At 39.5% G+C, this 26,541-nt stretch overlaps 1 protein-coding gene and 1 non-coding gene across 2 annotated transcripts in view; both read left to right on the forward strand.

The window, feature by feature from the left end:
• Positions 1-8,920: 8,920 nt before the first annotated feature.
• trnal-cag (transfer RNA leucine (anticodon CAG)) lies at positions 8,921-9,003 on the forward strand. The gene has a single exon. It is a non-coding gene; the product is annotated as a tRNA-Leu (tRNA).
• Positions 9,004-12,816: 3,813 nt separating this feature from the next.
• grik1a (glutamate receptor, ionotropic, kainate 1a) overlaps positions 12,817-26,541 on the forward strand; it is a 140,185-nt gene continuing 126,460 nt past the window's right edge. The window contains exon 1 of the mRNA XM_071364988.1: positions 12,817-13,059. Coding sequence (XP_071221089.1) covers positions 12,945-13,059 — 115 coding nt within the window. The 5' untranslated portion in view covers positions 12,817-12,944. The remainder of the gene's footprint in view (positions 13,060-26,541) is intronic.

The raw sequence follows: 26,541 nt of genomic DNA on the forward strand, positions 1-26,541 counted from the left end.
GCCAAATTAACTGGTTCAACGTACCTATAGCAAACTAACCATGGTCAAATTAACTGGTTAAACCTATAGCAAACCAACCATGGTCAAATTAACTGGTTAAACCTATAGCAAACTAACCATGGTGAAATTAACCGGTTAAACCTATAGCAAACTAACCATGGTCAAATTAACCGGTTAAACCTATAGCAAACCAACCATGGTCAAATAACTGGTTAAACGTACCTATAGCAAACCAACCATGGTCAAATTAACTGGTTAAACGTACCTATAGCAAACTAACCATGGTCAAATTAACTGGTTAAACCTATAGCAAACCAACCATGGTCAAATTAACTGGTTAAACCTATAGCAAACCAACCATGGTCAAATTAACTGGTTAAACCTATAGCAAACCAACCATGGTCAAATTAACTGGTTAAACCTATAGCAAACCAACCATGGTCAAATTAACTGGTTAAACCTATAGCAAACCAACCATGGTCAAATGAATTGTGGTTAAATGTACCTATAGCAAACCAACCATGTTCAAATTAATTGTGGTTAAACGTACCTATAGCAAACCAACCATGTTCAAATGAATTGTGGCTAAACGTACCTATAGCAAACCAACCATGGTCAAATGAACTGGTTAAACGTACCTATAGCAAACCAACCATGGTCAAATGAACTGGTTAAACCTATAGCAAACCAACCATGGTCAAATTAACTGGTTAAACCTATAGCAAACTAACCATGGTGAAATTAACTGGTTAAACCTATAGCAAACCAACCATGGTCAAATTAACTGGTTAAACCTATAGCAAACCAACCATGGTCAAATTAACTGGTTAAACCTATAGCAAACCAACCATGGTCAAATTAACTGGTTAAACCTATAGCAAACCAACCATGGTCAAATTAATTGTGGTTAAATGTACCTATAGCAAACCAACCATGTTCAAATTAATTGTGGTTAAACGTACCTATAGCAAACCAACCATGTTCAAATGAATTGTGGCTAAACGTACCTATAGCAAACCAACCATGGTCAAATGAACTGGTTAAACGTACCTATAGCAAACCAACCATGGTCAAATGAACTGGTTAAACGTACCTATAGCAAACCAACCATGGTCAAATGAACTGGTTCAACGTACCTATAGCAAACTAACCATGGTCAAATTAATTGTGGTTAAATGTACCTATAGCAAACCAACCATGGTCAAATGAACTGGTTAAACGTAGCTATAGCAAACCAACCATGGTCAAATTAACTGGTTAAACGTACCTATAGCAAACCAACCATGGTCAAATGAACTGGTTAAACCTATAGCAAACCAACCATGGTCAAATGAACTGGTTAAACGTACCTATAGCAAACCAACCATGGCCAAATTAACTGGTTCAACGTACCTATAGCAAACTAACCATGGTCAAATTAACTGGTTAAACCTATAGCAAACCAACCATGGTCAAATTAACTGGTTAAACCTATAGCAAACTAACCATGGTGAAATTAACCGGTTAAACCTATAGCAAACTAACCATGGTCAAATTAACCGGTTAAACCTATAGCAAACCAACCATGGTCAAATAACTGGTTAAACGTACCTATAGCAAACCAACCATGGTCAAATTAACTGGTTAAACGTACCTATAGCAAACTAACCATGGTCAGATTAACTGGTTAAACCTATAGCAAACCAACCATGGTCAAATTAACTGGTTAAACCTATAGCAAACCAACCATGGTCAAATTAACTGGTTAAACCTATAGCAAACCAACCATGGTCAAATTAACTGGTTAAACCTATAGCAAACCAACCATGGTCAAATTAATTGTGGTTAAATGTACCTATAGCAAACCAACCATGTTCAAATTAATTGTGGTAAACGTACCTATAGCAAACCAACCATGTTCAAATGAATTGTGGCTAAACGTACCTATAGCAAACCAACCATGGTCAAATGAACTGGTTAAACGTACCTATAGCAAACCAACCATGGTCAAATGAACTGGTTAAACGTACCTATAGCAAACCAACCATGGTCAAATGAACTGGTTAAACGTACCTATAGCAAACCAACCATGGTCAAATGAACTGGTTCAACGTACCTATAGCAAACTAACCATGGTCAAATTAATTGTGGTTAAATGTACCTATAGCAAACCAACCATGGTCAAATGAACTGGTTAAACGTAGCTATAGCAAACCAACCATGGTCAAATTAACTGGTTAAACGTACCTATAGCAAACCAACCATGGTCAAATGAACTGGTTAAACCTATAGCAAACCAACCATGGTCAAATGAACTGGTTAAACCTATAGCAAACCAACCATGGTCAAATGAACTGGTTAAACTTACCTATAGCAAACCAACCATGGCCAAATTAACTGGTTCAACGTACCTATAGCAAACTAACCATGGTCAAATTAACTGGTTAAACCTATAGCAAACCAACCATGGTCAAATTAACTGGTTAAACCTATAGCAAACTAACCATGGTGAAATTAACCGGTTAAACCTATAGCAAACTAACCATGGTCAAATTAACCGGTTAAACCTATAGCAAACCAACCATGGTCAAATAACTGGTTAAACGTACCTATAGCAAACCAACCATGGTCAAATTAACTGGTTAAACGTACCTATAGCAAACTAACCATGGTCAAATTAACTGGTTAAACCTATAGCAAACCAACCATGGTCAAATTAACTGGTTAAACCTATAGCAAACCAACCATGGTCAAATGAACTGGTTAAACGTACCTATAGCAAACCAACCATGGTCAAATGAACTGGTTAAACGTACCTATAGCAAACCAACCATGGTCAAATGAACTGGTTCAACGTACCTATAGCAAACTAACCATGGTCAAATTAATTGTGGTTAAATGTACCTATAGCAAACCAACCATGGTCAAATGAACTGGTTAAACGTAGCTATAGCAAACCAACCATGGTCAAATTAACTGGTTAAACGTACCTATAGCAAACCAACCATGGTCAAATGAACTGGTTAAACGTACCTATAGCAAACCAACCATGGTCAAATGAACTGGTTAAACGTACCTATAGCAAACCAACCATGGTCAAATGAACTGGTTCAACGTACCTATAGCAAACTAACCATGGTCAAATTAATTGTGGTTAAATGTACCTATAGCAAACCAACCATGGTCAAATAAACTGGTTAAACGTAGCTATAGCAAACCAACCATGGTCAAATTAACTGGTTAAACGTACCTATAGCAAACCAACCATGGTCAAATGAACTGGTTAAACCTATAGCAAACCAACCATGGTCAAATGAACTGGTTAAACCTATAGCAAACCAACCATGGTCAAATGAACTGGTTAAACGTACCTATAGCAAACCAACCATGGCCAAATTAACTGGTTCAACGTACCTATAGCAAACTAACCATGGTCAAATTAACTGGTTAAACCTATAGCAAACCAACCATGGTCAAATTAACTGGTTAAACCTATAGCAAACTAACCATGGTGAAATTAACCGGTTAAACCTATAGCAAACTAACCATGGTCAAATTAACCGGTTAAACCTATAGCAAACCAACCATGGTCAAATAACTGGTTAAACGTACCTATAGCAAACCAACCATGGTCAAATTAACTGGTTAAACGTACCTATAGCAAACTAACCATGGTCAAATTAACTGGTTAAACCTATAGCAAACCAACCATGGTCAAATTAACTGGTTAAACCTATAGCAAACCAACCATGGTCAAATTAACTGGTTAAACCTATAGCAAACCAACCATGGTCAAATTAACTGGTTAAACCTATAGCAAACCAACCATGGTCAAATTAACTGGTTAAACCTATAGCAAACCAACCATGGTCAAATTAACTGGTTAAACCTATAGCAAACCAACCATGGTTAAATTAACTGGTTAAACCTATAGCAAACCAACCATGGTCAAATTAATTGTGGTTAAATGTACCTATAGCAAACCAACCATGTTCAAATTAATTGTGGTTAAACGTACCTATAGCAAACCAACCATGTTCAAATGAATTGTGGCTAAACGTACCTATAGCAAACCAACCATGGTCAAATGAACTGGTTAAACGTACCTATAGCAAACCAACCATGGTCAAATGAACTGGTTAAACGTACCTATAGCAAACCAACCATGGTCAAATGAACTGGTTAAACGTACCTATAGCAAACCAACCATGGTCAAATGAACTGGTTCAACGTACCTATAGCAAACTAACCATGGTCAAATTAATTGTGGTTAAATGTACCTATAGCAAACCAACCATGGTCAAATGAACTGGTTAAACGTAGCTATAGCAAACCAACCATGGTCAAATTAACTGGTTAAACGTACCTATAGCAAACCAACCATGGTCAAATGAACTGGTTAAACCTATAGCAAACCAACCATGGTCAAATGAACTGGTTAAACCTATAGCAAACCAACCATGGTCAAATGAACTGGTTAAACGTACCTATAGCAAACCAACCATGGCCAAATTAACTGGTTCAACGTACCTATAGCAAACTAACCATGGTCAAATTAACTGGTTAAACCTATAGCAAACCAACCATGGTCAAATTAACTGGTTAAACCTATAGCAAACTAACCATGGTGAAATTAACCGGTTAAACCTATAGCAAACTAACCATGGTCAAATTAACCGGTTAAACCTATAGCAAACCAACCATGGTCAAATAACTGGTTAAACGTACCTATAGCAAACCAACCATGGTCAAATTAACTGGTTAAACGTACCTATAGCAAACTAACCATGGTCAAATTAACTGGTTAAACCTATAGCAAACCAACCATGGTCAAATTAACTGGTTAAACCTATAGCAAACCAACCATGGTCAAATTAACTGGTTAAACCTATAGCAAACCAACCATGGTCAAATGAACTGGTTAAACGTACCTATAGCAAACCAACCATGGTCAAATGAACTGGTTCAACGTACCTATAGCAAACTAACCATGGTCAAATTAATTGTGGTTAAATGTACCTATAGCAAACCAACCATGGTCAAATGAACTGGTTAAACGTAGCTATAGCAAACCAACCATGGTCAAATTAACTGGTTAAACGTACCTATAGCAAACCAACCATGGTCAAATGAACTGGTTAAACCTATAGCAAACCAACCATGGTCAAATGAACTGGTTAAACCTATAGCAAACCAACCATGGTCAAATGAACTGGTTAAACGTACCTATAGCAAACCAACCATGGCCAAATTAACTGGTTCAACGTACCTATAGCAAACTAACCATGGTCAAATTAACTGGTTAAACCTATAGCAAACCAACCATGGTCAAATTAACTGGTTAAACCTATAGCAAACTAACCATGGTGAAATTAACCGGTTAAACCTATAGCAAACTAACCATGGTCAAATTAACCGGTTAAACCTATAGCAAACCAACCATGGTCAAATAACTGGTTAAACATACCTATAGCAAACCAACCATGGTCAAATTAACTGGTTAAACGTACCTATAGCAAACTAACCATGGTCAAATTAACTGGTTAAACCTATAGCAAACCAACCATGGTCAAATTAACTGGTTAAACCTATAGCAAACCAACCATGGTCAAATTAACTGGTTAAACCTATAGCAAACCAACCATGGTCAAATTAACTGGTTAAACCTATAGCAAACCAACCATGGTCAAATTAACTGGTTAAACCTATAGCAAACCAACCATGGTCAAATTAATTGTGGTTAAATGTACCTATAGCAAACCAACCATGTTCAAATGAATTGTGGTTAAACGTACCTATAGCAAACCAACCATGTTCAAATGAATTGTGGCTAAACGTACCTATAGCAAACCAACCATGGTCAAATGAACTGGTTAAACGTACCTATAGCAAACCAACCATGGTCAAATGAACTGGTTAAACCTATAGCAAACCAACCATGGTCAAATTAACTGGTTAAACCTATAGCAAACTAACCATGGTCAAATGAACTGGTTAAACCTATAGCAAACCAACCATGGTCAAATGAACTGGTTAAACGTACCTATAGCAAACCAACCATGGCCAAATTAACTGGTTCAACGTACCTATAGCAAACTAACCATGGTCAAATTAACTGGTTAAACCTATAGCAAACCAACCATGGTCAAATTAACTGGTTAAACCTATAGCAAACTAACCATGGTGAAATTAACCGGTTAAACCTATAGCAAACTAACCATGGTCAAATTAACCGGTTAAACCTATAGCAAACCAACCATGGTCAAATAACTGGTTAAACGTACCTATAGCAAACCAACCATGGTCAAATTAACTGGTTAAACCTATAGCAAACCAACCATGGTCAAATTAACTGGTTAAACCTATAGCAAACTAACCATGGTGAAATTAACCGGTTAAACCTATAGCAAACTAACCATGGTCAAATTAACCGGTTAAACCTATAGCAAACCAACCATGGTCAAATAACTGGTTAAACGTACCTATAGCAAACTAACCATGGTCAAATTAATTGTGGTTAAATGTACCTATAGCAAACCAACCATGGTCAAATTAACTGGTTAAACGTAGCTATAGCAAACCAACCATGGTCAAATTAACTGGTTAAACGTACCTATAGCAAACCAACCATGGTCAAATGAACTGGTTAAACCTATAGCAAACCAACCATGGTCAAATGAACTGGTTAAACCTATAGCAAACCAACCATGGTCAAATGAACTGGTTAAACGTACCTATAGCAAACCAACCATGGCCAAATTAACTGGTTCAACGTACCTATAGCAAACTAACCATGGTCAAATTAACTGGTTAAACCTATAGCAAACCAACCATGGTCAAATTAACTGGTTAAACCTATAGCAAACTAACCATGGTGAAATTAACCGGTTAAACCTATAGCAAACTAACCATGGTCAAATTAACCGGTTAAACCTATAGCAAACCAACCATGGTCAAATAACTGGTTAAACGTACCTATAGCAAACCAACCATGGTCAAATTAACTGGTTAAACGTACCTATAGCAAACTAACCATGGTCAAATTAACTGGTTAAACCTATAGCAAACCAACCATGGTCAAATTAACTGGTTAAACCTATAGCAAACCAACCATGGTCAAATTAACTGGTTAAACCTATAGCAAACCAACCATGGTCAAATTAATTGTGGTTAAATGTACCTATAGCAAACCAACCATGTTCAAATTAATTGTGGTTAAACGTACCTATAGCAAACCAACCATGTTCAAATGAATTGTGGCTAAACGTACCTATAGCAAACCAACCATGGTCAAATGAACTGGTTAAACGTACCTATAGCAAACCAACCATGGTCAAATGAACTGGTTAAACGTACCTATAGCAAACCAACCATGGTCAAATGAACTGGTTAAACGTACCTATAGCAAACCAACCATGGTCAAATGAACTGGTTCAACGTACCTATAGCAAACTAACCATGGTCAAATTAATTGTGGTTAAATGTACCTATAGCAAACCAACCATGGTCAAATGAATTGTGGTTAAATGTACCTATAGCAAACCAACCATGGTCAAATGAACTATGGTTAAACGTACCTATAGCAAACCAACCATGGTCAAATGAACTGGTTAAACGTAGCTATAGCAAACCAACCATGGTCAAATGAACTGCGGTTAAACGTACCTATAGCAAACCAACCATGGTTAAATTAACTGCGGTTAAACGTACCTATAGCAAACCAACCATGGTTAAATTAACTGCGGTTAAACGTACCTATAGCAAACCAACCATGGTCAAATGATTAAATAGATTTTAAGAATGTCAGAGAATGTTCTTGCCTTTGTTACCTATTTTAGACCCATTTTTGCTAAACTTTAAATACATTTGTCATCAATGAATACAAAGTTGAGTGTAAAAGTGTTTTGCTCACAGAATATTAACACGTTGTTTTCATAAGACGAGAACATGTTACAAAAGTGCTCACTGTTTCCGGCGACTGCACAAAATGTTAAATGGCGTTATCAGTAGTAGAATATAAGGAAATATGTAAACATGGGAACTGTCTAACTGCTATGGTTCTTGACAACATTGCAGGGAAGAAAGTCGAGTTATTTTGTAAGTAACTTTGGGTTACTCCTAAAGACATCATCTCCAACATTAATGCTTTGTTTTCGGTGTGATTTGAGACTTGGTTCGTATCAGTTGTGTTCCTCCGTTTTATTCACCGTTTCTTATTTATTTTGTGGATTGCGTTTCTGCGTCGGTGGAAAATTGACGAACCTATGAGCACACCAGCATCTGGATTATAATGATATTGATGAATAAATCCGGTATCATTTGGTTTGGATTGATGTATTTGTTTTGAGAAGGCAGCTACATAAAACATTTTTTTAAATGTACTGTTTTGCAAACTGTCACATAGTTTTGTGTCTTGTGAACACCGTTTCGAAAACTGACAACGTTGTTACAAAAAAAATGCTTGTATGCGATTGAGAAGCTGTAATACTGTAAATTGTTGGAGTCTCTTATCTGTTTACAAGTCTGAACGGATTCTTACACGTTAAGTACACCGGTTTGACCACCAGGTGGCAGTAATTCGTCATGGGAAAGTGTTTCACTAACTACCAAAAGTGTACGGGTCTGTATCTTCGTAGTCTCCAGTGGCCTCATCTTGCCTCGTTTATAAATCGTTGGCCTACATGATTTTCAGGCAAAAGTTGGAATTGATCAAAACTGAACTTGACGTGAGAATGTGCTTTCCTCCCACTGCAAACTTTAAACCATGTGTACGGACACTTTCTATTGGTTGAAGTATTGCATTCCCAGAAGGCAACAGTAGCAGGAATATATGATGACACTATTATTCAGAACAATAAAACAGGTAACTAAATAGAAGACGCAATCGTTTCCGTTAGAGAGAAGAGTCAAAATAGAATTATTGTATCACTGCACTCAGTGTGTCAGGATGGCCGAGCGGTCTAAGGCGCTGCGTTCAGGTCGCAGTCTCCCCTGGAGGCGTGGGTTCGAATCCGACTTCTGACAGTCCATTTTGTTGAGCTTCCCAAGTGGCTCAGCGGAATAAATGCCTCACTTTTTCTGTCTGATGATTTCATACTCGCGAAATAGTCTACAACAAGTTAGGATAGGCTACGTCCCATCTCATTTCATTGGACCTACTTCGCAGTAGTAAGTATATAAACTCAAGTATTTTCCTCTATGCGATCCGAAGTTTAACGGTAGAACAGACTTTTTCCATTGACGTTTGGTAGGCTACGTCTGAATAAAGCAATGTTACATTTCTCGAGTAGACAATATTTAATTTCTCAACATAATACATTATTATACATATCATGACCATTGCAGAATAAATTCCTCACCTTTTCTGGCCATGATGAGTTCATAATCTCGAAGTAGCCATACAACAAATTACCATGGGCATCTCTCATTTAATTGAGCCTATTAGATAGGCCATTACAATGTATAGTTTTTTGCTCTAGCCTAGCCTATATGCATCCAACAGGGAGCTCAGTTTATAACATACGGTAGAATTTAACAGGTGAACAGACAGTTGATCTTTTGCATTGATGTGTAGGTTACCACTGTAAGTAGGGCCCTCGGTGTTGCCAACTCATTTCCAGGGGGAGTTGCTAGGGGCAGGTCGATTTGTTGCTAAAAGTTGCTAAGTGACGTTGTGATGTCATTCCGTAATAACGTAAAACTGCGTCATTACGTAGAATACACAATAACGTTACTCAAATTGACTGGCTATCTCGGCGAAAAATATGATTTGCCATTTGTTAGTTTAGATTTGTTTGTTTATCACATTTTTTTTGTAAAAGTAATATAAACACAACGCATTTTATAAGATCAGATTATTTTATTTTTTAAACACAACACATTTAATTATTGAACAATTACACATTACACATTACAAATATATAGGACAAAACATACATCACGACAAGAGAAAGACCACAACACTAATAAAGAGAGACCTAAGACAACAACATAGCATGGCAGCATCACATGACAACATAGCATGGTAGCATCACATGACAACATAGCATGGCAGCATCACATGACAACACAGCATGGCAGCAACACATGAAAACACAGCATGGTAGCAATACAACATGACAACAACATAGTAGCAACACAACATGGCAGCAGCACATTGTAGCAGCACAAAACACGGCACAAACATTATTGAGCACAGACAACCATGACGGATAATGGGGGGCCTTTCCAATGAAATCATGACGGCTAATGGGGGGCCTTCCCAGGGCAATCATGTCAGACGACAGCCCCCAGTTTGTGTCCGATTGTTTCATCACACCATTATTTAAACTAATGTAAAGTCAGTTATTGTTGGTTGATTTTTGAATTAAATTTGCCAGGTTGTAGTACACCTGTTCGAACACTAGATGGAGACAAATAACCAGTTTAGAAACTCCATATTATACCTGTACGTTAGCGCATTATAGAAGTATTTTACTTTCTTATTAATGTCTATATTAATTCATTCATTGTTTTCCCAGTATTGAAAAGCTTACTTTAAAGGGTCGAGGGAATGTCTAAATATAAAATGTATTCATAAAAAAATGTTAAACGGACACAACCATTGGTGTGGTACTTCCAAGTTGGTTCCACTCTGAAAATGGTTATAGTGAACGCATTAGACTACCGCCACAAACATAAATACTAGCGCTGTCAAACGATTCAAATAATTAATCAAGTTAATGGCATTACTTAATCAAGATTTATCAACAACAACAAAATAATCGCTCAAATTTGGCCTTAAATAAATCAATATTTTTCCATTGAAGTTTAAATGGCATTTTCACCATAAACAAAACAAAAGTCACTAACATACAGCTATTAATGATCCCAATGTTCCAGTAGGACTACTCCCTGTTATCAATGTTTCAGTAGGACTACTCCCTGTTATCAATGTTTCAGTAGGACTACTCCCTGTTATCAATGTTTCAGCAGGACTACTCCCTGTTATCAATGTTTCAGCAGGACTACTCCCTGTTATCAATGTTTCAGCAGGACTACTCCCTGTTATCCATGTTTCAGCAGGACTACTCCCTGTTATCAATGTTTCAGCAGGACTACTCCCTGTTATCAATGTTTCAGCAGGACTACTCCCTCTTATCAATGTTTCAGTAGGACTACTCCCTGTTATCAATGTTTCAGTAGGACTACTCCCTGTTATCAATGTTTCAGCAACCCTACTCCCTCTTATCAATGTTTCAGCAACCCTACTCCCTGTTATCAATGTTTCAGCAGGACTACTCCCTGTTATCCATGTTTCAGCAGGACTACTCCCTGTTGTCAATGTTTCAGCAGGACTACTCCCTGTTATCCATGTTTCAGCAGGACTACTCCCTGTTATCAATGTTTCAGTAGGACTACTCCCTGTTATCAATGTTTCAGTAGGACTACTCCCTGTTATCAATGTTTCAGTAGGACTACTCCCTGTTATCAATGTTTCAGTAGGACTACTCCCTCTGAGGAGAGTGCTCAATTATGAACTTAAAAATGTATTAATAAACCAATTAGGCACATTTGGGCAGTCTTGATACATTTGTTTTTACAGAAATGCAATGGTTCATTTGATCAGTCTACAACTTTGCACGTACACTGCTGCCATCTAGTGGGCAACATCTAAATTGGGGCCTGGTCTGGAATAATACATTATGGCCTTTCTCTTGCATTTCAAAGATGATGGTACAAAAAATACATATGTTTTTTATTTTTTATTATCTTTAACCACATCTAATGTGTTATATTCTCCTACATTAAATTTCACATTTCCACAAACTTCAAAGTGTTTCCTTTGAAAGGGTATCAAGAATATGCACAACCTTGCTTCAGGTCCTGAGCTACAAGCAGTTAGATTTGGGTATGTCATTTTAGGTGAAAATTGAAATGGGCAGATCCTTAAAGAAGGCCCAGTCTAGTCAAAAAGGTGATTTCCCGTGTTTTTTATATATTTCCACACTATGAGGTTGGAATAAAACAATACAATTGTGATAAAGCCCTTTTAGTGTAAGAGCTGTTTTGAAAAGACTGCCTGACATTTCATCCTGTTTTGGTGGGATGGAGTTTTGGCCTGCCTTGTGACATCACCAGGTAAATTAGTTAATAGACCAATAAGAAAAAGAGTTCCAACCTCTCTGCCAATAACAGCTAGTTCCGTTTTCCCCTCCCCACTCAGACCAGTTGCTCTTTGCTAACAAGTCATTTGTGTTTTTTTTTTTTTTTTTTACAATTTTAATTTAAAAACAATCACAGTAAGGTTACAGTACTTAATTATTACCGAGAAATTATTTGATATTGAGATAAAAATGTTTGCGTTGGAACTTTTATATGCTGGCTGTTTAATCACTGGGGTTGCCTGGGGTTTAACCTTTATGTAAAGCTTTTTCATCAAACTGTCCTCATCCTCAAACAATTGCTTTCATGTTTGGTTAAGGGAGAGAGAGATTACATTTTACCAATTACATTTTGGATGGCAAAGTAAACGCTCAGTTTGGAATAATGGAATAACCACGTGAACGTAAATTGATTTGAGATGTGCGTAGCTGAGTTGAGCAAGCGAGAGGGTCGTCACTAGTTACCACAGCCATAAAGTCATAATCCGCGCCCATTTCTACAATTTATCTTCTTCAAATGTGATTTTAAATCTAACCACACTGCAAACCTTATGCCTAACACTAAATGAGGACCAAAAAGCTCATGATTTTTTTCATACAGTTTTACGAAATAGCCCATTTTGACTTTGTAGCTGTGGTAACTAGTGGAAACCGAGAGCGCAAACAAACGAAGAGAGAGAGAGAGAGAGAGGAACCATAGTTGGGGGAGCATCTATTTATACTCCGAGGAATGTCTGAAATCTTCGAGGCGATGGGGACTGTTCTCCGGATTATTCTCTGCATGGATCATACTACGGGTTATTTCACTCTGTCGGTATCGGTATGATGAATGTAAAGTTGGATTACGGAAGTATGGAGAGGAGGAAGAGCCTGTTTACCTGGCTGGTACTCTTCACGATGCAGTTCAGCCGGAGTTCACAGCAAGTACTCAGAATAGGTAAATGAAATGAGCGGCATAGCCTAATACTAATAGTATATATAATATTGGTTTAATATACCTAATTTTAACTATCTGTAATAGTAGTATCTATTGTCTAAAGTGGTATCTGTCCACTAGCCTAGTATCTACTTCTATGGTTGGTATAGTCCACTGGTCAACAACCTATTCTGACTGAACCAAGATCACTTTCTGAGTCCAAATACAAGGCGAGAGCTACCGCTCAGATGTTTCTCTAACGTGACGTTAAAACGTAAGCCTATGCAACATAACCCAATTAATAACCGTTCTGTAGTAAGGAGGTTTGTGCAGTAGGCTATAGTCCCAATACATTTTTTATGCCTGAATTGCCAATGTTGTTCTTCTCAGACCATTTTGAAATATAGCACAGTGCATTCAGAAAGTATTCAGACCCCTTGACTTTTTACATTACAGCCATATTCTAAAATGGATTAAAAAAAAGAACAAATTCTCATCAATCTACACATGATACCTCATAATGACAAAGCAAAAACAGGTTTTGAGAAATTGTTGCTAATTTATAAAAATGTAACTGAAATATTACATTTGCATAAGTATTCAAACCCTTTATTCAGTACTTTGTTGAATCACCTTTGGCAGCGATTACAGCCTTGAGTCTTCTTGGGTATGACGCTACAAGCTTGGCACACCTGTATTTGAGGAGTTTCTCCCATTCTTCTCTGCAGATCCTCTCAAGCTCTGTCAGGTTGGATGGGAAGCGTTGCTGCACAGCTATTTTCAGGTCTCTCCAGAGATGTTCGATCGGGTTCAAGTCCGGGCTCTGGCTGGGCCAATCAAGGACATTCAGAGACTTGTCCCGAAGCCACTCCTGCGTTGTCTTGGCTGTGTGCTTAGGGTTGTTGTCCTGTTGGAAGGTGAACCTTCGCCCCAGTCTGAGGTCCTGAGCGCTCTGGAGCAGGTTTTCATCAAGAATCTCTCCGTACTTTTCTCTGTTCATTTTCCCTCGATTCTGACTAGTCTCCCAGTCCCTGCCGCTGAAAATCCCCACAGCATGATGCTGCCACCACCATGCTTCACCGTAGGGATGGTGCCAGGTTTCCTCCAGACTTGACGCTTGGCATTCAGGCCAAAGAGTTCAATCTTGGTTTCATCAGACCAGAGAATCTTGTTTCTCATGGTCTGAGTCCTTTAGGTGCCTTTTGGCAAACTCCAAGCGGGCTGTCATGTGCCTTTTACTGAGGAGTGGCTTCCTTCTGGCCACTCTACCATAAAGGCCTGATTGGTGGAGTGCTGCAGAGATGGTTGTCCTTCTGGAACGTTCTCCCATCTCCACAGAGATGACCATCGGGCTCTTCGTCACCTCCCTGACTATGGCCCTTCTCCCGATTGCTTAGTTTTGCCGGTCGGTCAGCTCTAGGAAGAGTCTTGGTGGTTCCAAATTTCTTTCATTTAAGAATAATGGAGGCCCCTGTGTTCTTGGGGACCTTCAATTCTGCAGAGATATTTTTGGTACCCTTCCCCAGATCTGTGCCTCGACACAATCCTGTCTCAGAGCTCTAAGGACAATTCCTTCGACCTCATGGCTTGGTTTTTGCTCTGACATGCACTGTCAACTGTGGGACCTAATATAGGCAGGTGTTTCCAAATCATGTCCAATCAATTGAATTTCACACAGATGGACTCCAATCAAGTTGTAGAAACATCTCAAGGATGATCAATGAAAACAGGATGCACCTGAGCTCAATGTAGAGTCTCATAGCAAAGGGTCTGAATACCTAGGTAAATAAGGTATTTCAGTTTTTTTATTTGTAATACATTTTGTAACATTTCTAAACTTGTTTTCGCTTTGTAATTATGGGGTATTGTGATGTCATTATGGGGTATAGTGTATAGATTGATAAGGATTTAAAAAAAATACATTTTAGAATAAGGCTTTCACGTAACTAAATGTGGAAAAAGTCAAGTGGTCTGAATACCTTCCTGAATACGCTATGTGCAGAGCCTTCAGAAAGTATTCATACCCCTTGACTTATCCCACATTTTGTTGTGTTACAGCCTGAATTCAAAATGGATGAAAAATATGTATTCTTACCCATCTACACATAATACCCCATAATGACATCACAATACCTCATAATGACATCGCAATACCCCATAATGACATCACAATACCCCATAATGACATCACAATACCCCATAATGCCAATTGTATAGATTGATGAGGATTTTTAAATTTTATTTAATACATTTTAAAATAAAATTCCACAAAATGTGGAATTAGTAAAGGGATCTGAATACTTTCCGACTGTATTTGGTTGATTTTGCAAATACGGGCATTGCATGTTAAATGTTTTCGAAAATGAAACCTCTTGAAAATTATTTTTCTATCTGAATATTTTCTTCACTCTTGTCTGGAAACAAGATTTAATAGTGGCTGAGACCAAACTATTTAAGAATATAAAGATTTTTATTTCCCCAAATACCTGAGGGGGAATGTCCTTACCACCATGTCATAAAATGGGATAATTTTAGTTGATAAAGAAATTAAATAAATTGTGCCTAAGATTATTTTATATAATATTTCACATTCATTTTATTTTTTTAAGTTGTCTTAATTATATGTATTCATCATTGTCTAAATGTCCATATATGCCTTGATGATAATCAGAAACATGTATTTACCACATCAAAATCTTAATTCCTAAAATAATGTAAAATATTACCTTAAGAACAAGCATATCAGGTTCACATATGGAGAAAACAATCATCAATATCAATTGTAATTTAATACACCTGTTGCCTGAAAATATGTACCGTGATGGTAATGACTTAGTGTTGTGGTAATGACAATGACAGAGTGTGGTGGAAATGACATAGGATGAGACTAGATAACGATGATACTAGATAACGATGAGACTAGATAAGGATGAGACTAGATAAGGATGAGACTAGATGAGACTAGATAAGGATGATACTAGATAACGATGAGACTAGATAAGGATGATACTAGATAAGGATGATACTAGATAACGATGAGACTAGATAAGGATGATACTAGATAACGATGAGACTAGATAACGATGAGACTAGATAACGATGAGACTAGATAAGGATGAGACTAGATGAGACTAGATAAGGATGAGACTAGATGAGACTAGATAAGGATGATACTAGATAACGATGAGACTAGATAAGGATGAGACTAGATGAGACTAGATAAGGATGATACTAGATAACGATGAGACTAGATAAGGATGAGACTAGATGAGACTAGATAAGGATGAGACTAGATAACGATGAGACTAGATAAGGATGAGACTAGATAAGGATGAGACTAGATAAGGATGAGACTAGATAAGGATAGATAAGGATGATACTAGATAACGATGAGACTAGATAAGGATGATACTAGATAAGGATGATACTAGATAACGATGAGACTAGATAAGGATGATACTAGATAACGATGAGACTAGATAACGATGAGACTAGATAACGATGAGACTAGATAAGGATGAGACTAGATGAGACTAGATAAGGATGAGACTAGATGAGACTAGATAAGGATGATACTAGATAACGATGAGACTAGATAAGGATGAGACTAGATGAGACTAGATAAGGATGATACTAGATAACGATGAGACTAGATAAGGATGAGACTAGATGAGACTAGATAAGGATGAGACTAGATAAGGATGAGACTAGATAAGGATGAGACTAGATAACGATGAGACTAGATAAGGATGAGACTAGATAAGGATGAGACTAGATAAGGATGAGATTAGATGAGACTAGATAAGGATGATACTAGATAACGATGAGACTAGATGAGACTAGATTAGGATGAGACTAGATTAGGATGAGACTAGATATGGATGAGATTAGATGAGACTAGATAAGGATGAGATTAGATGAGACTAGATAAGGATGAGACTAGATGAGACGAGATAAAACAACTGATGAAAAATACCATTAAACATTTTAATGCCACAGTTGTACATGTGTAATTCGATTGAAGATATAGAACAAATCATTCGTTCCAATTCATCCCAAAGGTGTTTGATGGGGTTGAGGTAAGGACTCTGTATGGACCTCACTTTGTGCACGGGGGCATTGTTATGCTGAAATAGGAAAATGCCTTCCCCAAAACCTGTTGCCACAAAGTTGGAAGCACAGAATCGTCTAGAATTTCATTGTATGCTGTAGTGATAAGATTTCCCTTCACTGGAAGTAACGGACCTGAACCATGAAAAACAGCCCCAGATCATTATTCCTTCTCCACCAAACTTTACAGTTGGCACTATGCATTGGGGAGGGTAGCGTTCTCATGGCATCCACCAAACCCAGATTCGTCCGTCAGACTGCCAGATGGTGAAGCGTGATTCATCACTCCAGAGAACGCATTTCCAGCGAGCTTTACACCACTCCAGCCGACGCTTGGCATTGAGCATGGTGATCTTAGGCTTGTGTGTGGCTGCTCGTCCATGGAAACACATTTCATGAAGCTCCCGAACGAACCCGTATTTTACTGACGTTGCTTCCAAAGGCAGTTTGGAACCCGAGGACAGACAATTTGTACGCGCTACAGCACTCGGCGGTCCCGTTCTGTTAGCTTGTGTGAGCCGATGTTGCTCCTAGACGTTTCCACTTCACAATAACAGCCCTTACAGTTGACAGCTCTAGCAGGGCAGACATTTTACCAACTGACTTGCTGGAAAGGTGGCATCCTATGAGGGTGCCACGTTGAACGTCACTGAGCTATTCAGTACGGGCCATTCTACTACCAATGTTTGTCTATGGAGACGTCAACAGTGAAGAGGCGACTCCTGGATGCTGGCCTTCTTGGCAGAGTTGCAAAGAAAAAGCCATATCTCCGACTGGCCAATGAGAAGTTTAAGATGGGCAAAAGAACACAGACACTGGCAGAGGAACTCTGCCTAGAAGGCCAGCATCCCGGAGTCGCCTCTTCACTGTCGACGTTGAGACTGGACAGAGGAACTCTGCCTAGAAGGCCAGCATCCCGGAGTCGCCTCTTCACTGTTGACGTTGAGACTGGACAGAGGAACTCTGCCTAGAAGGCCAGCATCCCGGAGTCACCTCTTCACTGTCGACGTTGAGACTGGACAGAGGAACTCTGCCTAGAAGGCCAGCATCCCGGAGTCGCCTCTTCACTGTTGACGTTGAGACTGGACAGAGGAACTCTGCCTCGAAGGCCAGCATCACGGAGTCGCCTCTTCACTGTCGACGTTGAGACTGGACAGAGGAACTCTGCCTAGAAGGCCAGCATCACGGAGTCGCCTCTTCACTGTCGACGTTGAGACTGGACAGAGGAACTCTGCCTAGAAGGCCAGCATCACGGAGTCGCCTCTTCACTGTTGACGTTGAGACTGGACAGAGGAACTCTGCCTAGAAGGCCAGCATCACGGAGTCGCCTCTTCACTGTTGACGTTGAGACTGGTGTTTTGTGGGTATTATTTAATGAAGCTGCCAGTTGAGGACTTGTGAGGCGTCTGTTTCTCAAACTAGACGGAGTCTCCCACTCTTTCTATTCTGGTTAGGGCCAGTTTGCGCTGTTCTGTGAAGGGAGTAGTACATAGCGTTGTACGTTGTACGTAGCGTTGTACGAGATCTTCAGTTTCTTGACAATTTCTCGCATGGAATAGCCTTCATTTCTCAGAACAAGAATAGACTGACGAGTTTCAGAAGAAAGGGCTTTGTTTCTGGCCATTTTAAGCCTGTAATCGAAGCCACAAATGCTGATGTTCCAGATACTCAACTAGTCTAAAGAAGGCCAGTTTTATTGCTTCTTTAATCAGAACAACAGTTTTCAGCTGCGCTAACATAATTGCAAAAGCGTTTTCTAATGATCAATTAGCCTTTTAAAATTATAAACTTGGATTAGCGAACACAACGTGCCAATGGAACACAGGAGTGATGGTTGCTGATAATGGGTCTCTGTAGATATTCCATAAAAAATCTGCCGTCTACACTGTATTCTGATCAATTTGATGTTATTTTAATGGACAAAAAACAATGTTTTTCTTTCAAAACAAGGACATTTATAAGTGATCCCAAACTTTTTTAACGGTAGTGTGTCATATATAGATAGTGCCAGTCAAAAGTTTGGCCTCGGCTACTGTATGGGTTTTCTACAACTTGAATGTATCGCTAACCTTCTGGAAACGTTTGTATGTTTGTGAAACTCAAACAAACTGTAGAATGAGGTGGAGGGAGAGAGAGCTTTGTGGATACAGTTACCTGTGGATGGATATTAGATAGAGAAAACCCTCAATGAAGGAATGAATGTTCTTGTTTATAGAGAAATATCTTCATAGTCTGCACATACAGTAGGCTTGGGTGTTTTCTAGGGTCATTTGTGGAAAGATCCAATAACCTTTGACCCCAATAACAATAGGGGTCGTGATAATATTAACTCAGCTTGAATATTACGGTCTGATCTTCTTTTACGTAAGTCCACCCTAAGGAATAAGGCATGCAGCCTCTATCCTTCATGGAGGATTGACCGTTTGGTGGGTGATTCTGCTCTTTTACATCACACATCTCTGCCAAATGGCGCCTTTGTTGTGGCTCCTGACCTTCAACGGTAACGTTTCTTCACGGTGAGTTAACAGGTAGCCTAGACTGTTTCTTCACGGTGAGTTAACAGGTAGCCTAGACTGTTTCTTCACGGTGAGTTAACAGGTAGCCTAGACTGTTTCTTCACGGTGAGTTAACAGGTAGCCTAGACTGTTTCTTCACGGTGAGTTAACAGGTAGCCTAGACTGTTTCTTCACGGTGAGTTAACAGGTAGCCTAGACTGTTTCTTCACGGTGAGTTAACAGGTAGCCTAGACTGTTTCTTCACGGTGAGTTAACAGGTAGCCTAGACTGTTTCTTCACGGTGAGTTAACAGGTAGCCTAGACTGTTTCTTCACGGTGAGTTAACAGGTAGCCTAGACTGTTTCTTCACGGTGAGTTAACAGGTAGCCTAGACTGTTTCTTCACGGTGAGTTAACAGGTAGCCTAGACTGTTTCTTCACGGTGAGTTAACAGGTAGCCTAGACTGTTTCTTCACGGTGAGTTAACAGGTAGCCTAGACTGTTTCTTCACGGTGAGTTAACAGGTAGCCTAGACTGTTTCTTCACGGTGAGTTTACAGGTAGCCTAGACTGTTTCTTCACGGTGAGTTTACAGGTAGCCTAGACTGTTTCTTCACGGTGAGTTTACAGGTAGCCTAGACTGTTTCTTCACGGTGAGTTTACAGGTAGCCTAGACTGTTTCTTCACGGTGAGTTTACAGGTAGCCTAGACTGTTTCTTCACGGTGAGTTTACAGGTAGCCTAGACTGTTTCTTCACGGTGAGTTTACAGGTAGCCTAGACTGTTTCTTCACGGTGAGTTTACAGGTAGCCTAGACTGTTTCTTCACGGTGAGTTTACAGGTAGCCTAGACTGTTTCTTCACGGTGAGTTTACAGGTAGCCTAGACTGTTTCTTCACGGTGAGTTAACAGGTAGCCTAGACTGTTTCTTCACGGTGAGTTAACAGGTAGCCTAGACTGTTTCTTCGCGGTGAGTTAACAGGTAGCCTAGACTGTTTCTTCGCGGTGAGTTAACAGGTAGCCTAGACTGTTTCTTCGCGGTGAGTTAACAGGTAGCCTAGACTGTTTCTTCGCGGTGAGTTAACAGGTAGCCTAGACTGTTTCTTCGCGGTGAGTTAACAGGTAGCCTAGACTGTTTCTTCGCGGTGAGTTAACAGGTAGCCTAGACTGTTTCTTCGCGGTGAGTTAACAGGTAGCCTAGACTGTTTCTTCGCGGTGAGTTAACAGGTAGCCTAGACTGTTTCTTCGCGGTGAGTTAACAGGTAGCCTAGACTGTTTCTTCGCGGTGAGTTAACAGGTAGCCTAGACTGTTTCTTCGCGGTGAGTTAACAGGTAGCCTAGACTGTTTCTTCGCGGTGAGTTAACAGGTAGCCTAGACTGTTTCTTCGCGGTGAGTTAACAGGTAGCCTAGACTGTTTCTTCGCGGTGAGTTAACAGGTAGCCTAGACTGTTTCTTCGCGGTGAGTTAACAGGTAGCCTAGACTGTTTCTTCGCGGTGAGTTAACAGGTAGCCTAGACTGTTTCTTCGCGGTGAGTTAACAGGTAGCCTAGACTGTTTCTTCGCGGTGAGTTAACAGGTAGCCTAGACTGTTTCTTCGCGGTGAGTTAACAGGTAGCCTAGACTGTTTCTTCGCGGTGAGTTAACAGGTAGCCTAGACCGTTTCTTCGCGGTGAGTTAACAGGTAGCCTAGACCGTTTCTTCGCGGTGAGTTAACAGGTAGCCTAGACCGTTTCTTCGCGGTGAGTTAACAGGTAGCCTAGACCGTTTCTTCGCGGTGAGTTAACAGGTAGCCTAGACCGTTTCTTCGCGGTGAGTTAACAGGTAGCCTAGACCGTTTCTTCGCGGTGAGTTAACAGGTAGCCTAGACCGTTTCTTCGCGGTGAGTTAACAGGTAGCCTAGACCGTTTCTTCGCGGTGAGTTAACAGGTAGCCTAGACCGTTTCTTCGCGGTGAGTTAACAGGTAGCCTAGACCGTTTCTTCGCGGTGAGTTAACAGGTAGCCTAGACCGTTTCTTCGCGGTGAGTTAACAGGTAGCCTAGACCGTTTCTTCGCGGTGAGTTAACAGGTAGCCTAGACCGTTTCTTCGCGGTGAGTTAACAGGTAGCCTAGACCGTTTCTTCGCGGTGAGTTAACAGGTAGCCTAGACCGTTTCTTCGCGGTGAGTTAACAGGTAGCCTAGACCGTTTCTTCGCGGTGAGTTAACAGGTAGCCTAGACTGTTTCTTCACGGTGAGTTAACAGGTAGCCTAGACTGTTTCTTCACGGTGAGTTAACAGGTAGCCTAGACTGTTTCTTCACGGTGAGTTAACAGGTAGCCTAGACTGCGGGATCCGGTTGGCCCCTGCGACGCCGATTGTTCTCCTGCGTCTGTCTGTTGCCCTCCTGTGGGCACGCGCCTCCGGTTGGCTAAATCACATGGGAGGTTTTTAATGATCGCCGTCCTGTTAAGCTTCTTTACAACGAAAGGCCTGATTAGACTCCCCCCTCTCCCCTCCTCCTCCACTCATCACTAGAAGAAAGAGAGATTGGACTGAAAGCCAGAAACAGAAATCCTTGCCTTGCACAGCCACGGTTTTTGTTAACAGGCGGGATGACGGTATAGCTGCCAAATCTCCCAGAGTCAATTAACACTGGTGTTGAACTTTTTCCCCATGCAGTTTAAGCTACCAGCTCTATGCGGAGTGTTGCAATGCCGTTTCTCATCACAAAAGGGGCTGCTCCTTGTCATACGTTTCTATAGGTTATTTAGGCTATTCAGCCTATTTTGCATTGATAAACAAATATAATCTCTGGCACTGTTCAAACAGTAAACCAAACAACAAGATTCTCCCTGAAAATACATTTTGTTTAGCAGTAATAACTAGTGATTACAGGCTGTTGTTAAATGGTAGAACCTACTGTAATAACTAGTGATTACAGGCTATTGTTAAATGCTTGAACCTACAGTAATAACTAGTGATTACAGGCTGTTGTGAAATGGTAGAACCTACTGTAATAACTAGTGATTACAGGCTGTTGTTAAATGGTAGAACCTACTGTAATAACTAGTGATTACAGGCTGTTGTTAAATGGTAGAACCTACAGTAATAACTAGTGATTACAGGCTGTTGTTAAATGGTAGAACCTACAGTAATAACTAGTGATTACAGGCTGTTGTGAAATGGTAGAACCTACTGTAATAACTAGTGATTACAGGCTGTTGTTAAATGGTAGAACCTACAGTAATAACTAGTGATTACAGGCTGTTGTTAAATGGTAGAACCTACAGTAATAACTAGTGATTACAGGCTGTTGTTAAATGGTAGAACCTACTGTAATAACTAGTGATTACAGGCTGTTGTTAAATGGTAGAACCTACTGTAATAACTAGTGATTACAGGCTGTTGTTAAATGGTAGAACCTACTGTAATAACTAGTGATTACAGGCTGTTGTGAAATGGTAGAACCTACTGTAATAACTAGTGATTACAGGCTGTTGTTAAATGGTAGAACCTACATTAATAACTAGTGATTACAGGCTGTTGTGAAACGGTAGAACCTACTGTAATAACTAGTGATTACAGGCTGTTGTTAAATGGTAGAACCTACTGTAATAACTAGTGATTACAGGCTGTTGTTAAATGGTAGAACCTACTGTAATAACTAGTGATTACAGGCTGTTGTTAAATGGTAGAACCTACAGTAATAACTAGTGATTACAGGCTGTTGTGAAATGGTAGAACCTACAGTAATAACTAGTGATTACAGGCTGTTGTTAAATGGTAGAACCTACAGTAATAACTAGTGATTACAGGCTGTTGTGAAATGGTAGAACCTACTGTAATAACTAGTGATTACAGGCTGTTGTGAAATGGTAGAACCTACAGTAATAACTAGTGAATACAGGCTGTTGTTAAATGGTAGAACCTACTGTAATAACTAGTGATTACAGGCTGTTGTTAAATGGTAGAACCTACAGTAATAACTAGTGATTACAGGCTGTTGTGAAATGGTAGAACCTACTGTAATAACTAGTGATTACAGGCTGTTGTGAAATGGTAGAACCTACTGTAATAACTAGTGATTACAGGCTGTTGTTAAATGGTAGAACCTACTGTAATAACTAGTGATTACAGGCTGTTGTTAAATGGTAGAACCTACTGTAATAACTAGTGATTACAGGCTGTTGTTAAATGGTAGAACCTACTGTAATAACTAGTGATTACAGGCTGTTGTTAAATGGTAGAACCTACAGTAATAACTAGTGATTACAGGCTGTTGTTAAATGGTAGAACCTACTGTAATAACTAGTGATTACAGGCTGTTGTGAAATGGTAGAACCTACTGTAATAACTAGTGATTACAGGCTGTTGTTAAATGGTAGAACCTACAGTAATAACTAGTGATTACAGGCTGTTGTGAAATGGTAGAACCTACTGTAATAACTAGTGATTACAGGCTGTTGTTAAATGGTAGAACCTACTGTAATAACTAGTGATTACAGGCTGTTGTTAAATGGTAGAACCTACTGTAATAACTAGTGATTACAGGCTGTTGTTAAATGGTAGAACCTACTGTAATAACTAGTGATTACAGGCTGTTGTTAAATGGTAGAACCTACAGTAATAACTAGTGATTACAGGCTGTTGTTAAATGGTAGAACCTACTGTAATAACTAGTGATTACAGGCTGTTGTGAAATGGTAGAACCTACTGTAATAACTAGTGATTACAGGCTGTTGTTAAATGGTAGAACCTACAGTAATAACTAGTGATTACAGGCTGTTGTTAAATGGTAGAACCTACTGTAATAACTAGTGATTACAGGCTGTTGTGAAATGGTAGAACCTACTGTAGCCAGCTAGTTAGCCGTGTGCTTTTTTTTCATTCATGACGAAAACATGACGACGTTCTATTTTTCAGTAGATATGGGAATGAATACACAACCAGGATATCAAACTGGGAGGATGTTTTAGGTTACACCGGCAAGTATAACAATATATTTTTCTTATAAATCAGATTATTTATGCAGGAAGCTTAAAAGGCTAGCTAGCTATGTTTTTATCCAGGCTAAAGCCAGCTAGCCAGGCTGCCAGCTAGCTACTACTAGCAAGGGAAGGCAACTCTTACTTGTTTTCACAAAATTAAAAGACAAAAAAAATTAAGAAAAAACGTTGCTATCGCCCCCTTGTGAATGGGAGTGGGACCAGCAAGAATATCAAGTCCCCTATTCCAAAAATCCCAGTCCACCCACGTGCAACGAAGTTAAGCTTGTAACCTTTTACGCATGCAGCCAAAAGTCGTTAACTCTTACCGCACACACACACACACACACACACACACACACACACACACACACACACACACACACACACACACACACACACACACACACACACACACACAGTTAATTTGCTTTGAATGTGCATTAATCCAGGGGGCGCAACTTTGGTTTTAGGTGAATGCATCATTTACTGTATTTTTTTTTTATCCGGTCGGATAAATACTCCAAATAGCCTACCCGACCGCTCGGAGGTGTCTGCATGATCCTAAAGCACATCGTTGCCTTGTTTTGTATCATATTCCAATTATGAAACTAGTGTGGGGGGGGGGGGGACATGTCCCCCCTTCCCCAGTGACAGTTGCGCACCTGCATTAATCTATTTAGCAAGCTGAAACATATTGATGTACTGTATAGGCTATTATAAGATTGACTCTCTTTTTTTCTCTCTCTGTCTCCTATCTCCTTGAAGTTATTGATAGAGAGATCACTCGTTTTCACAGACATTAGATCGAACCTTCTGTACTATGTAAAGAACACACACACATACGGCGAATTGATTATTGATTGCTCCTCGTTATTTTATTTTTTTAAAGCAAAACTACTGCACACATAGTGTGCTATGACACCACTTTATCAATCAGTGAGAGAGACGGATGCATTGAAGACAGGAAGGAGGGAGATGGGTAATTATCACACATAACACTCCTGTCATAGCCAGGTGTTAAAACTCCTGTCATAGCCAGCCTATGGAGAGGTGCTAAAACACATTCTGCCCTAGATTAGAATAGATTCCCAATGCAGGGATGACACTAGGAGATGAAGATGAAGATTAGTGTCTATTTAAAAGTAGAGACTCAGAGCTAGAAAATGGTATGTTATACACTACAGTTGAGGAACAATGGGAAAGTAATTCTGCTTTAAAAGTTGATAAACTTGTAACTCCACTGTTGAGAAAATGGTCCTTGAATATTTTTGGTACACCTACTGGAGAACTCTTCTTTGTCTACACCTATTCAGCATCATTCACACCCTCTTAAGGCTTAGCCCCTCCCATCTATTTAAGGATTCACATGTGAGGCCATGTGCTAAACAGAGTGAGTACGGTAGTGTATTAAACAGAGTGAGTACGGTAGTGTATTAAACAGAGTGAGTACGGTAGTGTATTAAACAGAGTGAGTACGGTAGTGTAGTAAACAGAGTGAGTACGGTAGTGTAGTAAACAGAGTGAGTACGGTAGTGTAGTAAACAGAGTGAGTACGGTAGTGTAGTAAACAGAGTGAGTACGGTAGTGTAGTAAACAGAGTGAGTACGGTAGTGTAGTAAACAGAGTGAGTACGGTAGTGTAGTAAACAGAGTGAGTAGTGTAGTAAACAGAGTGAGTAGTGTAGTAAACAGAGTGAGTATGGTAGTGTAGTAAACAGAGTGAGTACGGTAGTGTAGTAAACAACCAAAGATTTCAAGACTAAAAGAGGTAAAAGTAGTAGCCCACAATAAGGAAAAACTCCAGGTAAAAAATACACTTTATCTAGTCCTTGGCCTACATCCTAATCTGACTTTGGTGTAGATCATGTTGTTCTTCACATTACTGTCTCTGGTAAACACACACTATATCAAATAAAATACAAGTTTATTTGTCACA

Source organism: Salvelinus alpinus, chromosome 24, assembly GCF_045679555.1.
Source record: "Salvelinus alpinus chromosome 24, SLU_Salpinus.1, whole genome shotgun sequence".
Taxonomy (NCBI): domain Eukaryota; kingdom Metazoa; phylum Chordata; class Actinopteri; order Salmoniformes; family Salmonidae; genus Salvelinus; species Salvelinus alpinus.